This window comes from Eretmochelys imbricata, chromosome 23 (genome assembly GCF_965152235.1).
Source record: "Eretmochelys imbricata isolate rEreImb1 chromosome 23, rEreImb1.hap1, whole genome shotgun sequence".
Taxonomy (NCBI): Eukaryota; Metazoa; Chordata; order Testudines; family Cheloniidae; genus Eretmochelys; species Eretmochelys imbricata.
Genome location: NC_135594.1, coordinates 3,614,930 through 3,630,787, shown reverse-complemented (window position 1 = coordinate 3,630,787; position 15,858 = coordinate 3,614,930). Strand labels below are relative to the sequence as shown.

The 15,858-nt window shown below is 60.2% G+C and overlaps 1 protein-coding gene across 2 annotated transcripts; it reads left to right on the top strand.

Annotated features, from left to right (window-relative positions):
- Window positions 1–1,559: 1,559 nt before the first annotated feature.
- On the top strand, window positions 1,560–8,996 carry GMFG (glia maturation factor gamma). Of its 2 annotated transcripts, none has more exons than XM_077840242.1 (7): window positions 1,560–1,790; window positions 3,557–3,653; window positions 4,020–4,069; window positions 7,149–7,198; window positions 7,797–7,879; window positions 8,267–8,340; window positions 8,822–8,996. In XM_077840242.1, the coding sequence occupies exons 1-7, from the start codon at window positions 1,560–1,562 to the stop codon at window positions 8,891–8,893; spliced, it is 657 nt and encodes a 218-aa protein (XP_077696368.1). In that variant the 3' UTR covers window positions 8,894–8,996. The 2 variants fall into 2 exon arrangements, with proteins under 2 accessions (XP_077696368.1, XP_077696366.1); XM_077840240.1 differs by having other exon boundaries at window positions 1,628–1,759.
- The last annotated feature ends 6,862 nt before the right edge of the window (window positions 8,997–15,858 follow it).

The following is a 15,858-nucleotide window of genomic DNA, read 5'->3' as shown; positions in this document are numbered from 1 at the left end:
GGCACCACGGGGCCCTGGTCTCGGTCTGGATCTGTGCAGCGCCTGGCACCACGGGGCCCTGGTCTCGGTCTGGATCTGTGCAGCGCCTGGCACCACGGGGCCCTGATCTCGGTCTGTGTCATGCAGCGCCTGGCACAACGGGGCCCTGGTCTCGGTGTGTGTCATGCAGCGCCTGGCACCACGGGGCCCTGGTCTCGGTCTGGATCTGTGCAGCGCCTGGCACCACGGGGCCCTGGTCTCGGTCTGGATCTGTGCAGCGCCTGGCACAACGGGGCCCTGATCTCCGTCTGGATCTGTGCAGCGCCTGGCACCACGGGGCCCTGATCTCGGTCTGGATCTGTGCAGCGCCTGGCACCACGGGGCCCTGGTCTCGGTCTGGATCTGTGCAGCGCCTGGCACCACGGGGCCCTGATCTCCGTCTGGATCTGTGCAGCGCCTGGCACCACGGGGCCCTGGTCTCGGTCTGGATCTGTGCAGCGCCTGGCACAACGGGGCCCTGGTCTCGGTCTGGATCTGTGCAGCGCCTGGCACCACGGGGCCCTGGTCTCGGTCTGGATCTGTGCAGCGCCTGGCACCACGGGGCCCTGGTCTCGGTCTGGATCTGTGCAGCGCCTGGCACCACGGGGCCCTGGTCTCGGTCTGGATCTGTGCAGCGCCTGGCACAACGGGGCCCTGGTCTCGGTCTGGATCTGTGCAGCGCCTGGCACCACGGGGCCCTGGTCTTGGTCTGGATCTGTGCAGCGCCTGGCACCACGGGGCCCTGGTCTCGGTCTGGATCTGTGCAGCGCCTGGCACCACGGGGCCCTGATCTCGGTCTGGATCTGTGCAGCGCCTGGCACCACGGGGCCCTGATCTCCGTCTGGATCTGTGCAGCGCCTGGCACCACGGGGCCCTGGTCTCGGTCTGGATCTGTGCAGCGCCTGGCACAACGGGGCCCTGGTCTCGGTCTGGATCTGTGCAGCGCCTGGCACAACGGGGCCCTGGTCTCGGTCTGGATCTGTGCAGCGCCTGGCACCACGGGGCCCTGGTCTCGGTCTGGATCTGTGCAGCGCCTGGCACAATGGGGCCCTGATCTCAGTCTGGATCTGTGCAGCGCCTGGCACAATCCCTGATCGCAGCCAGGGCCTCTAGTCTCTCCCACAACACACCTACAAGATCGAACTGTGTGACTGGGTCCTAGGCTATGCCTGGTGCAATCCCCCTTTCAGTGGCAGGGGTGGCTGTCGGTGGTTGATTGACCACGTTGCCCTGGTGTAAAGGTGCGTGCAAGGCGCAGGGCACAGCGGAAGCCGTGTGACCTGCGTGCATCTCGTGTGAAGCTGGCAGGGAGTGGTGGTGGCAGGGATGGGGGGGGCGGGGCAGGTGGCCGTTGGTTCAGCTCATCCAAAACAGGATGTGGTGGTACACGGGGAGATCTGTGAGCGCCCTGGGGCTGTGCCAGGCCCCCTCTGCCCTTTTACTTCCCAGTCGCCCTTTGCGCCGTCTTCCCCCCGCTCCCCTTGCCACCGTTCCCTTCCCCCTTTGGCCCCTGGAAGGCAAACCCCTTCCTCTTTCCACACATGGCCAAACCTGCCCTGCCCTCCCCCACCCCCACACTTCCCCCTCTTCCCCCAGCAGATCAGTGCTGTCAGAGTGTCCCCGACCGGAGGAACTGCTCTCTGAGCATCCTGTCACAAGGTCAGCGCCAGCCCAACTTGCAGCGAGGAAAGCCGAGAGTCAGGCCGCCCGGCGCTGGGAGGGCAGAGATCGTGGCAGAATGGTCAGGCCGAGCACTGCGTCACGCCGAGGGGGTCAGGAAGGGAGGCGGGGGGGGGGTGCATTGGAGGCAGGGGGTTCCTTGTGGAGCAGGTGTTGCGTGTCCCCACTCCCCAGCTCCCCTGCAAAGCTTGGATCTGGGATTCGGGGCATGTCCGAATTGAGTCTTTCGCTCCAAGGGGCTGGGGTGGGAAGGCGGGAGGCCACGTGCCCATGGGTGGCAGCTCTGGGCCCCGCACCCTGCAGCAAGAGGGGTTTGCAAGCGCCGAGGTTTCAGCGGGGTGGGAGGCGCAGAAAAGGTACCTGTGCCCGGGGATGCCGGGCAGCAGCCTGTGGGTGGGGAAACTGCCCACCCGACTCCTCTGGGGGAGGCGGGAGAGCAGGCGCTTAGCAGGGTGCCAGCATTTGATGGCTATCCCGGGCGCCCCCCACGACCCTGGGGTCAAAGGCGGTTGGGAAAAGTGGCTGGGTACAGGGGAGTTTCTTCACCTGTCATCTGTGTACCAACCCATCCCCATCCCCACCCTCTATGTGGGTGTGAGGCTGGGTGTGTGACAATGGCTGTGAGTCTGTGTGTGACAATGGCCTTGTGTGTGACAATGGGTGTGAGTCTGTGTGACAATGAGTGTGTGTGAGAGAGATAATGGGGGTGTGTGACAATGGGTGTGGGTGTGACAATGGCTCTGGGTGACAGTGGGTGTGAGTCTCTCTGTGTGTGAGAATGGCTGTGTATGTGTGTGTGTGTGTGACAATGAGTATGTGTGTGACAATGTGTGTGGGTGTGGGTGTGACAATAGATGTGTGTGAAAATGGCTGTGTGTGTGACAATGGGTGTGAGTCTCTGTGTGTGTGACAATGGGTGTGAGTCTGTGTGACAATGAGTGTGTGTGAGAGAGATAATGGGGGTGTGTGACAATGGGTGTGGGTGTGACAATGGCTCTGGGTGACAGTGGGTGTGAGTCTCTCTGTGTGTGAGAATGGCTGTGTATGTGACACGGGGTGTGTGTGTGTGTGTGACAATGAGTATGTGTGTGACAATGTGTGTGGGTGTGGGTGTGACAATAGATGTGTGTGAAAATGGCTGTGTGTGTGACAATGGGTGTGAGTCTCTGTGTGTGTGACAATGGGTGTATGTGACAACGGGTGTGAGTCTCTCTGTGTGTGACTGTGTGTGTGTATGTGTGACAAGGGCTATATGTGTGACAACGGGTGTGAGTGTCTGTGGGTGTGACAATGGCTGTGTGTGACAATGGGTGGGCACCTGTGTCTATGTGACAATGGGTGTGTGGGTGTTTGTGAGTCTCTGTGTGTGTGTGTGTGTGACACTGGCTGTGCCAGCAGAATGACATGTGTGAGATTGACCATGTGTGTGGAGGGGTGGGGGGCGGGAGGCGTGCGCGTGTGCACTTCTCAGCTGGTGGGTCTCAGCTGAACAGACGATGAAACATTTTGGGCCCACAACCAGGATGGCTGCCCCCTCCCTTCCCCACCACAAGGGGGCAGCGACCTACATGCGCGTGAGCTCTCCCTTCCCTGCGCCCCGGGCATGGCGCGTCCCCTGCAACTGGGCAGGGCTCTGCCAGAGCAGTGTACGCTTCACGATGGGCAGGAGGAGGCTGTTTCCTCGGCAACAACCCTGGGCTACTCCAGGCCTGGCCTGTCCCAGCAGGGGGCGCTGTGGGGTGCAGGGCAGGAACGCTGGCTGTGGGGGACAGCTCCCCGCCCCTCCAGGTTGGGGCTGGGGGGGTCCTGCAGGGAGCCAGGCTGCCCCAGCCCCCTCTCATGGCCAGTCTCTCTGCAGTCGGACTCCCTGGTCGTGTGCGATGTGGACCCCGCGCTCAAGGAGAAGCTGAGGAAATTCCGCTTCCGGAAGGAAACCAACAACGCGGCCATCCTCAGTGAGTGTCCCCGGGCCGGCTCCCTCCCCAGGGGCACGATCCCCGGCCCTTCTCCATCTCCCTGACCCCCAGTGTCGCTCGCCTTAGTGGATCTTCCGCTCAGCCTGTGCCCTGGACAGCCGCTGGGGCCAGCTTCTCCCAGCAGGGGGCGCTGTGGGGAGCGGGGCAGAAGCGCTGGCTATGCGGGGAGCCCCCGGCTACTCCAGCTCTGGCCTGTCCCAGCAGGGGGTGCTGTGGGGAGCAGGGCCGGAGCGCTGGCTGGGGATCGTTCAGAGTCCCGGAGGGGAAGGCCACGCTGCTCAGGTACCTGCTGGCGGAGGTGGCCCCTGTGCAGATCATGACCCTCGCTCCGTCTTCTCTCCCCAGTGAAGATTGACAAGGAGCGGCAGCTGGTGGTGCTGGAGGAGGAATTCCAGGTGGGGACCTTTCACGCCCGTCTTCCAGCTACCTTTGGAAAGCTCAGTTAGGTTAAAGGCCCCGCGGGCAGCAGACCTGTGCCTAGCTCCTCCCAGATGCCGCTGTGCCGCAGAGCTCCCATGGCGCCCGCGGGGCTAGAACCCAGCTCCTCTTGCTTCAAAACCCAGCCCCCTTGCCACGGGAGCTGGAGAAGCAACCTTGTAAGCACCATAGGGGAGTATGGGGTGTGGAGGTGGCAGTCTGATTGTCTCCACTAGAGGGCAGCGTTCTCAGGCTCTCCCGCACACACAGAGCAGGTGTCAATTGCTCCAGCAGGGGGCAGTGCGCACATGCACACACACCACACACACACGCAGAGCAGGGGTCATCCCCTCCAGCAGGGGGCGGCAGGGCCGGACAGACAGACAGACAGACACACACACACAGAGCAGGGGTCATCCCCTCCCGCAGGGGGCGGCAGGGACGGACAGACAGACAGACACACACACACACGCAGAGCAGGGGTCATCCCCTCCAGCAGGTGGTGGCAGGGCCGGACAGACAGACAGACAGACACACACAGAGCAGGGGTCATCCCCTCCAGCAGGGGGTGGCAGGGCCGGACAGACAGACAGACAGACAGACACAGAGCAGGGGTCATCCCCTCCAGCAGGGGGCGGCAGGGCCGGACAGACAGACAGACACACACACACACACAGAGCAGGGGTCATGCCCTCCAGCAGGGGGCGGCAGGGCCGAACAGACAGATAGACAGACACACACAGAGCAGGGGTCATGCCCTCCAGCAGGGGGCGGCAGGGCTGGACAGACAGACAGACAGACACACACAGAGCAGGGGTCATGCCCTCCAGCAGGGGGCGGCAGGGCCGGACAGACAGACAGACAGAGCAGGGGTCATGCCCTCCAGCAGGGGGCGGCAGGGCCGGACAGACACACACTCACACATACACCCAGGTCCCCATCCCTCCAGCAGGGACACACGCAGAGCAGGTGCCCATTGCTCCAGCAGGGGGCAGCAGACACACAGAGAGCAGGGCTCATCCCCTCCAGCAGGGGGCAGCAGACACACAGAGAGCAGGGCTCATCCCCTCCAGCAGGGGGCAGCAGACACACACAGAGAGCAGGGCTCATCCCCTCCAGCAGGGACAAGGACAGAGGACACGCTCACAGACACGCAGAGCAGGTGCCCATTGCTCCAGCAGGGGGCAGCGTGTGCACACACACATACCCCCCCACACACACACTTTCACTCTCCCTGCATCTTGCCCTCTAAGGTCGAGTGCCCTGCCCTTGTGGCGGGGGGGGGACGTGGCCCCGAAAGGAACCCTGCTCTCTTTCCAAACAGTGGTTTGCGTTCTGAGTTCCCTGCCTGGCTGCATGCGACGCTCCGGCAGCGCGTCGAGAACCCACGCGGGCAGGAGGAGTAGAAATTGAATTTACCCTCGAATGAAAGAGCCCCAGGGGGGTGCCACGGCGCGCACCCGTCGGTTTCATACTTAATTCGATCCGAGCCTGCGGTTTTTACAACCTGAATGAAGCTGCCACAGTTTCCGGCTCGCTGCACTGGAACAAGGGATTGCTGCAGCGCTGAGGTCAAACGCACCGTGGAGACTACGAAGCCTGAGTTAGATCCCGCCCCGAGAACTAGGACTGACCCAGAACCGACTGCATGGGCCCCGTTATCTAGGTGCTGTATGTAAGAAACGCATAGAAAGTCCAGTCCCCAAAGCGCTCACTGTCTCTGGTGAGAGGAGAATGAAGGTCACTTTACACCGGTGAGGGCAATATCTTTAGCCTCACAGAAAGGGAAACTGAGGCACAGAGCAGGGCCATGACTCACAAAAGCCTGGTGTCCTGCATCCCAGCACCCTGCCCATTAGACCATACTGCCTCTTGCCACCAGTTTCTCCCATTGGTTTCAGATCAGGTTCACTGTCTATATGACCCATTCTTCTCCCCTCGTCTGGCTGGTCTATATAAAAGGAAGCAGCTTACTACTGCTAGCAGTTAGTGGAGTAAATTCTTTATTTAGAGATTCCAAGGCCAGAAGGAACCATGGTGACCATCTAGTCTGACCCCCTGGATAACACAGGCCAAAGAACTTCCCCCGAATAATTCCTAGAGCAGAGCTTTAAGGAAAACATCCCGTCTTGATTTAAAGATGGTCTGTGATGGAGAATCCACCCCGACCTTGGATTCCCTTCCCTGTTAAACTGTTAAATCCATGGCTCCGTTTCCCTCGAGATTTCCCTCAGTGGTTCTGATGCACCTTTCAGCCGTGAGCTCAGCTGTTGATCCAGGACCTTGGCGTGTCTCTGGGGGAGCAGCAGCACCCCAGAGTCTGTCTCCAGATGGCAAAATGCCACAAAAGCAGTTCCTCTGCGCACCAGCGTTGCCCCTCGCCTCTGGGTCTGTGCCCTGGCAGCTGCAGGAACCTCCCGGCTCCCTGTTGTCCTGTGTAAGGAGTGGCCCTTCCTGCCCTTCCACTGGGCCACCCCTCCTACCGCCGCCCAGCTTGGGAGAGAACCCAGGAGTTCTGATTCCCAGCCCCCCGCCCGCTCTAACTGCTAGCCCTCACTCTCCTCCCAGAGCTGAGTGTGGAACCCAGGAGTCCTTATTCCCAGCCCCTCCTGCTCTAACTGCTAGCCCCCACTCTCCTCCCAGAGCTGAGTGTGGAACCCAGGAGTCCTGATTCCCAGCCCTCCCTGCTCTAACCGCTAGCCCCCACTCTCCTCGCAGAGCTGAGTGTGGAGCCCAGGAGTCCTGATTCCCATCCCCCGCTGCTGTGACCTGCTAGACTCCCCTCCCTTCCCAGATCTGGGGAAAGAACCCAGGAGTTCTGGCTCCCAGGACCTGCTTTGTTCTAACCACTTTGCCAGGCAGGGACCGGAGTCAGAACTCCTCGGTTCCACATCTGGCTCCGCCACTGACTTGCTGGGCAACCTAGGTCAAGTCCCTGCCCTGTTCGGTGCCTCGGTTTCCCCATCTGTACAATGTGGGTGACAGGGAGCCTCCTTGTCCTCTTCCTCGCTCTGCCATCCCCCTTAGTTGATGCAGCCTTTGGCGTCTCTCCCACAGGACATCTCTCCGGAGGAGCTGAAGAGCGAGCTGCCGGAGCGCCAGCCCCGATATCCTTCTGCCGTGGGGCCGGGAGGGGGCATCCGAGCCAGCTGGCGGGGCACGGGCCTCGCACATGGTGGCAGGATGCCAGGAGTATGCATGAGGGATGTGTGTGTCGGGGGGTCCCCTGGGATCATCCTCGCCCCCAGGAGAGGAGGGGTGCCTGGGCTGTGGGCAGGGGAAAATGACCCTTGTCCCCAGCTTGGAGCAGATTTGAGATCAGAGGGGGCTGCAGGGAGCAGCCAGGGGATCAGAGCAGCAGGGGGCAGCGCAGAGAGGGAGAGGAAAATGAGCCCCTCTTGTGGGGGGGTGTACCCCACAGGCCCCCTGCTTGTGGCTCTGCAGTGTGGTGGGAGGCTGGGCAGGTGCCCCAGAGCTTCAGGCTTTGGGCCAACCCGCCCCGGGCCCTGCAGGGCTGGGGTCCTGGGAGATCCCAATGTGTCTGACAGCTGGCGGGGCTGACATGGGTGGGGGCAGCTCGGAGCAGGTATCAGGGCGGGGGCAGGACCAGCCAGGAGGGTGAAGAGACGGAGAAGGATAGAGACAGGAGCATTTCAGTGTGGCCCAGCTCAGCCGAGAAGCAGCTGCCTCCTTGACTGGGGCTACCTTTGTGGTGTACAGTTATAAATACGTCCATGATGACGGGCGCATCTCCTACCCGCTCTGCTTCATCTTCTCCAGCCCCGTCGGTGAGAACCAGGGGGAGTGGGGTCTAGTGGTTAGAGCAGGGGGGCTGGGAGCCAGGACTCCTGGGTTCTCTCCCTAGCTCTGGGAGGGGAGTGGGGTCTAGTGGTTAGAGCGGCGTGGGGATGGGAGCCAGGACGCCTGGGTTCTATCCCAGCTCTGGGAGGGGCGTGGGGGTCTAGTGGTTAGGGCTGGGATAGGGCTGGGAGCCAGGACTCCTGGGTTCTACCCCAGCTCTGATAGGGGAGTGGGGTCTAGTGGTTAGAGCGGGGTGGGGATGGGAGCCAGGACGCCTGGGTTCAATCCCAGTGCTGGGAGGGGAGGGAGGTCTAGTGGTTAGAGCTGGGCACCAGGACTCCTGGGTTCTATCTCTGTCTCTCCCCATGGGGCAGGGTGCAAGCCGGAGCAGCAGATGATGTATGCTGGGAGCAAGAACAGGCTGGTGCAGGCAGCTGAGCTCACCAAGGTACCAGGGCAGTGATGCCCTTTCGGGCTCTTCCCATGGGCAGCACCGGCACCCCATAGCCCCCTCACCCAAGCTGCCGGCCACACACCCATGCTGGGGCTGGGTGGGCTACCCAACCCCTCCCCTCTGGCCCACGTTGGAAGGGGCTGTCGCTTTCCCCTCCCCTGCACCCTGCTCTGCCTTGTCCCAGGGCCGAGGGGCTGCCCTAGGGCATGGGGGTCTTATCGCTTCCTCGCCCCGGGGGCCTCCCACCCATCTGACGGGGACCTGCCCTCATACCTGGGACCTAGCCAGGACCATCCCTGGATTGCCCCGTAGATGGGATCCCCCAGCCCCTATAGCTGGGATCGGTACCCCCCCCCCAAAGCTGGGATTTACTGCTCCCCCATTCAGCATCCACACCCCTGGATCGAGGCTCCGCTCTGGAGGATCTCTCTTAATGCCCACCCCAGCTCCATCCACCTCTCCCCCCGCCCCCCAGGTGTTCGAGATCCGGACCACAGAGGACCTGACCGAGGAGTGGCTGCGGGAACGGCTGGCCTTCTTCCGCTAGGGGGTGGGGGGGGCGCAGATTCCCCCCCCCGACTCCACCGGGCCCGGGACACCCCCCTCCCCCAGCGACTGGCCGGGAAGCAAATAAACCACTTGGGACCCAACCTGGGTGTCTGGTCCATGTCTGAGGTCTGTCCCTGCTTGAGGGGGGGTAACCCTGGCCCCTCCAGTGTTGCCTGGGTCTGCCCCTCCCCCCATCACTGCCTGGGTCTGTCCCTGCTGGGGGGCTAATGCTGCTACCCCTCACCTGCTCTCAGTTCTGAACTCCACCCTTCCCATGGCCTGGGCCTAGCAGAGATGCCCCCCTCCCTGTGCGGAGCTGTAAGGTGAGCCCTCGGGGCCCACCCCACTCATCCCCTCCTGCCTCCCGCCCTTGCCAGGCCCTAGTCTCTATTTCATGTTGGCTGAGATGGGAAATCGGAGGTGAGCGTGAACCCCCACTTCTCGCCCCTGGAGAGGGTCCCTCCAGGGCTGGGCTGGGCTGGGTGGGTGGGGGAGCTCACCCGGCCTGTACTCCGGGGGATACCCCCATTCTCCAGCCTGGCGCTGCATTCCAAGGGAGAGCGCCCCCTGCTGAGCCCCCCCAGCTACTCACAGGGCAGCCCCCCCAGCCTGCGTGAGCCGCGTCCTGCTGTCTCTCCACAGCCAGGAGCTGGGGATTTGCAGTTCTGGGCGGAGGGGTTTCAGGGGGCAGCGGTGATTGGGGGGCGGGGAGGAGATTGGCTAGTAGAGTGCTTGTCTCTGAGAGCAGGGTCTCTCTCTCTCACACACACACACACACATACAGCAGGGCCCATCCCCCCCAGCAGGGAGCAGCAGGGACACACTCACACACACACACACACACACACAGCAGGGCCCATCCCCCCCAGCAGGGAGCAGCAGGGTCCCTCTCTCGCTCTCTCTCACACACACACTCACAGAGCAGGGCTCGTCCCCTCCAGCAGGGGGCAGCAGGGACACACACACACACACACACACACACACAAACACACAGCAGGGCCAATCCCCCCCAGCAGGGAGCAGCAGGGTCCCTCTCGCTCTCTCTCACACACACACACGCAGAGCAGGGCTCATCCCCTCCAGCAGGGAGCAGCAGGGTCACACACACACACACCACACACACACACACAGCAGGACCCTTCCCCCCCAGCCTGCGTGAGCCGCGTCCTGCTGTCTCTCCACAGCCAGGAGCTGGGGATTTGCAGTTCTGGGCGGAGGGGTTTCAGGGGGCAGCGGTGATTGGGGGGCGGGGAGGAGATTGGCTAGTAGAGTGCTTGTCTCTGAGAGCAGGGTCTCTCTCTCACACACACACACACACACACAGCAGGGCCCATCCCCCCCAGCAGGGAGCAGCAGGGTCCCTCTCTCGCTCTCTCTCACACACACACACACAGAGCAGGGCTCGTCCCCTCCAGCAGGGAGCAGCAGGGACACACTCACACACACACACAAACACACAGCAGGGCCAATCCCCCCCCAGCAGGGAGCAGCAGGGTCCCTCTCTCTCTCTCTCTCACACACACACACACACAGAGCAGGGCTCGTCCCCTCCAGCAGGGAGCAGCAGGGTCACACACACACACCACACACAAACACACAGCAGGGCCAATCCCCCCCAGCAGGGGGCTGCAGGGTCTAACACACACACACACACACACACAGAGCAGGGCTTGTCCCCTCCAGCAGGGGTAGCAGGGACACACTCACACACACACACACTCACACACACACACACAGCAGGGCCAATCCCCCCCAGCAGGGAGCAGCAGGGTCTCTCTCGCTCTCTCTCACACACACACACGCAGAGCAGGGCTCATCCCCTCCAGCAGGGAGCAGCAGGGTCACACACACACACACCACACACACACACAGCAGGACCCTTCCCCCCCAGCAGGGGGCTGCAGGGTCTAACACACACACACACACACACAGAGCAGGGCTTGTCCCCTCCAGCAGGGGTAGCAGGGACACACTCACACACACACACACACACACAGAGCAGGGCTCATCCCCTCCAGCAGGGGGCAGCAGGGACACACACACACACACACACACACACACACACAAACACACAGCAGGGCCAATCCCCCCCAGCAGGGAGCAGCAGGGTCCCTCTCTCGCTCTCTCTCACACACACACACACACGCAGAGCAGGGCTCATCCCCTCCAGCAGGGAGCAGCAGGGTCACACACACACACCACACACACACACACAGCAGGACCCTTCCCCCCCAGCAGGGGGCTGCAGGGTCTAACACACACACACACACACACACAGCAGGACCCTTCCCCCCCAGCAGGGGGCTGCAGGGTCTAACACACACACACACACACACACAGCAGGACCCTTCCCCCCCAGCAGGGGGCTGCAGGGTCTAACACACACACACACACACACACAGCAGGACCCTTCCCCCCCAGCAGGGGGCTGCAGGGTCTAACACACACACACACACACACACAGCAGGACCCTTCCCCCCCAGCAGGGGGCTGCAGGGTCTAACACACACACACACACACACAGCAGGGCCAATCCCCCCCCAGCAGGGAGCAGCAGGGTCTCTCTTGCTCTCTCTCACACACACACACACACAGAGCAGGGCTCATCCCCTCCAGCAGGGAGCAGCAGGGTCACACACACACACCACACACACACACAGCAGGACCTTTCCCCCCCAGCAGGGGGCTGCAGGGTCTAACACACACACACACACACACAGCAGGGCCAATCCCCCCCCAGCAGGGAGCAGCAGGGTCTCTCTCGCTCTCTCTCACACACACACACACAGAGCAGGGCTCATCCCCTCCAGCAGGGAGCAGCAGGGTCGCACACACACCACACACACACACAGCAGGACCCTTCCCCCCCCAGTAGGGGGCTGCAGGGTCTAACACACACACACACATACACACACAGAGCAGGGCTCGTTCCCTCCCAGCAGGGGTAGCAGGGACACACACACACACATGCACACACAGCAGGGCCCACCCCGCAGGGGCTCACTGACACACACACACACAGAGAACTGGCTGATCGGTCTCAAAATGTAACCGTAAACGGGGAATCGTCACTGAGCGGGTCTGTTTCCAGTGTGGGCTGTCAAGCCTGATTCCCCACTCTGGCACTCTGAGTGCAGAAGGTGGGGGGCCGCAAGGATTCTAAAAATTAATACCGGCCACTCCAGGCTTGTATTAAGCTCCCAAGGTTAGGGCTTCTCTCTGACCTTGGATGGGTAGATGCTGCCACCACCCAAATGCAAAAAAACCCCTTTGAACCCAGGAAGGTGCACTTGGGAATTCCTCCCTGTGGGGTGCCCTCAAACCCTTTCATAGAATCATAGAATATCAGGGTTGGAAGGGACCTCAGGAGGCCATCTAGTCCAACCCCCTGCTCAAAGCAGGACCAATCCCCAGCTTTTGCCCCAGTTCCCTAAATGGCCCCCTCAAGGATTGAACTCACAACCCTGGGTTTAGCAGGCCAATGCTCAAACCACTGAGCTATCCCTCCCCACCCTTTCATCCCCGCTCTGGGGAAGAGCTGAGAAAGAAAACAAAGGAAACCAGCTGTTGCCACCAGCTAATTAAACAACATGTGCACAAACGTCTTAGGACACAAAAACGCAATCCTGTTCTTAAAAAAAGGTACATTTTATTAAAAAAACAAAAAGGAAGAAAATACATCTGGAACATAGGCTATTGCTAGTTTTAAAAAAGAGCAAATATAATAATTAAGCATCAAGAATGGTTTTCTTGAGGTCCAGCTCAAAGGTTACAAGCAAAACAAAAGCACCTGGGGTTAGCATAGAGAAGTCCACAAGCCATAAAGAAATAAAAGAGATAAACCTAATCGCGTCTTCCTAGACATTCCCTGATCTGCTTACATATCTGGGGTTTCAGGTAAGTAAGTTCGAGGTATGATTTGATGATTTTTCATACTTGGTTTAAAGCTTCTTACTGCATTGCAGCTCTGTGTCTCCTCTCTCCGGAGAACAACACACAGACAAAGGGAAAGTTTTTTCCCAATTTTAAAAAGTTCTAGCCTTCCCATTGGCTCTTTTGGTGAGGTGCCCACTCCCTTCCTTTTACCTATGGGCTTTTTTTACCCTTTACGGGTAAAGCAAGTAGAGAACAGGTACTAACAGGGATTTTGGCTGGCTGGGGCTCCATAAAAGGGAGCTATCCCCCCTTTCATTTATCACAGGGGCCCTGCGCTATTTTACCTTTTTATCCACATAGAAACTGTAACATTGTCACTGATGAAGTTGGCAGATGACGCAAAGATCGGGGCGGGGGAGTAAATACAAGGTAACACGTCACTGATTCAGCGCGATCCGGATTGCTTGGGAAACTGGGCACAAGCACCCGGTATGTGTTTGAGGACGGCTTGGGCTCAATAGAGACATCTAGGCACAAAGAATGAGCTAGATGGACAGGCTGGGGGACTCTCTCCTGGGAAGCCATGACTCTGAAAAAGACTTGGGGGCCGGAGTGGATAATCAGCGGAACAGGAGCCCCCAGTGCGACGCTGGGACTGAAAGGGCCAATGCGATCCTGGGCTGTATAAACAGGGGAATCTCGCGTAGAAGCAGAGAAATTCTTTCCCCTCTGTGTTTGGCCCTGGTGCGACCGCTGCTGGGATCCTGTATCCGGTTCTGGTGCCCACCATTCAAGGAGGATGTGGATAAATTGGAGAGAGGTCAGAGAAGAGCCACGAGAAGGATCAGAGGGTTAGAAAACCTGCCTGGTAGTGACCAACTCCAGGAGCTACTTTACCAAAGAGAAGGTGACGGGGTGACTTGATCCCAGGCTACAAGCACCTTGGGATGTTTTTTGACCGGCAATATAAATCCAGAGTAAGGGCCCGATTCTGCTCTCAGTTGCACCAGAGTAACTGTCTTGAAGTCAATGGGGCCAGATCCCCAGCTGGTGTCAATTGGCCTTCGCTCCATTGGCATGAGTCTGGCCTCACGCAGTTACTCCGGATTTACACCAGCAACAGAATTTGTCCTGTCTGCACTGCTGCCTTTTGGCCCTTGGGGAAGGGGGTGGGGGCATCAGTACATGACCCCCCCACACAACAACAATGCCCCGTGTAACCCAGAAACTTCCGTGGTGTTCCCCCTTGCAACAGAACAATGGCTCAGCTGGTTACCATGGCAACCAGCCGAAGTCCGGCCTAGTTACAAGCCACGCCACATCCATCAATTGCCAGCACCCCCCCAGCCTCCCTAGGGTCCCCTGGCCCGGTGCTCAGTGCCAAGGGCTGTTGGCCCAGGCAGGCAGGACAACTGATACCACTGGGCCCAGTTCCCCCCCCCCCACACACACACCTTGGGCCCTGCTCCCCTCTGCCCCATCTCCAGCCCTCACCCTGGCTTCCAGGCTTAAGAATAATTAATTGGGAGGGGGCTCTGCATTGACTGGAGCTGGTATGAGGGAGCCGGGCTATTTCCTAGGGCTGAAATCCATCCCTCTCCATCCCTCCATCCATCCATCCCTCCATCCATCCTCTGTCCCCATCCATCCCTCCATCCATCCTCTGTCCCCATCCATCCCTCCATCTATCCTCTGACCCTATCCATCCCTCCATCCCTTCATCCATCCTCTGTCCCCATCCGTCCCTCCATCCATTCTCTGTCCCCATACACTCCATCCATCCCTCCATCCATCCTCTGTCCCCATACACGCCATCCATCCATCCTCTTTTCTAATACACTCCATCCATCCATCCCTCCATCCATCCTCTATCCCCATTCATCCATCCATCACTCCATCCATTCTCTGTCCCCATACACTCCATCCATCCCTCCATCCCTCCTCTTTTCCAATACACTCCATCCATCTATCCATCCCTCCATCCATCTCTCCATCCATCCTCTGTCCCCATCCATCCCTCCATCTCTCCATCCATTCTCTATCCCCATTCATCCATCCATCACTCCATCCATTCTCTGTCCCCATACACTCCATCCATCCATCCATCAATCTCCATACACAATATCCACCCATCCATCCCCATACACACTATCTAATCTAATGTAATCCATCCCCTTACACACCCCTCTATCCCTCCGTGGGCTCCCTGGTCTGATTTGGGGTGGTGGGGAGGAGAGGTACCAGGTGAGGGGAGCCCATAGGTCTGAGCGGGGGAGGGAAGGGGATACGGGGCCCCCAGCTCTGATTGGGAGCCCTCCCTCTGCACACTATGAAGACAGGCTCTGCCAGTCCTGCCAGGTTGCCCCAGGGCAGCGCCGCTCGGCGCATCGCCAGGCCCCGCTGTCATGAGGACCCGCAAACACGCCCATGCGGGCATGAGGAGCCGCACTTTGAGGGGTGAGGCTTGGGCAGCACCAGCTGGTGCCGCTGTCAGGAGGGAATGGCTGTGCAGCACCTGTCGCTCCGTGGGCAGGGCTCTCCGGCCAGGCCGGGGAGCTCGGCTGCACCGACGCTGGGGGCAGAGTGCCCCCTTCTGAGCCCTCCGCCCTGCTCCCCACAGCACAGTACCCCCTAGCACTGCAGCATTGGGGGCAGCACTGACTCCGGGGCCCCTCGCCTTCTGAGCCCCCCCGTCCTGCTCCCCGCAGCACAGCACCCCCTAGCACTTCCGTGTGGTACGATGAGGTCCTGAAACATAAGTCCTTGTTTCAGAGGCCCGGTACGAGACCTAAGGTCGGAGTTAAAGTAACTAACGGTCAAGACTTTGCTGATACAAAACAAAGTGAAGCTGTGAGTCAGAGGCAGGCCCTGCTCACGGAATCTGCCACGAAGAAGGCGGATGCTGCAAAAACACACGTACCGAAAAGGTCCCGGGCACAAGGAGTGTAAACTCGTGCCAGGATGGTGCCAGGACACACCGGCATGAGCACATTCCACACAGATAACAGGGACGTGCTGAGCCATCGTAAAGACGGGGTCACAAGGGGAATATGATGGATGGGGCTGTTCTGCTCGAACCAACATGTA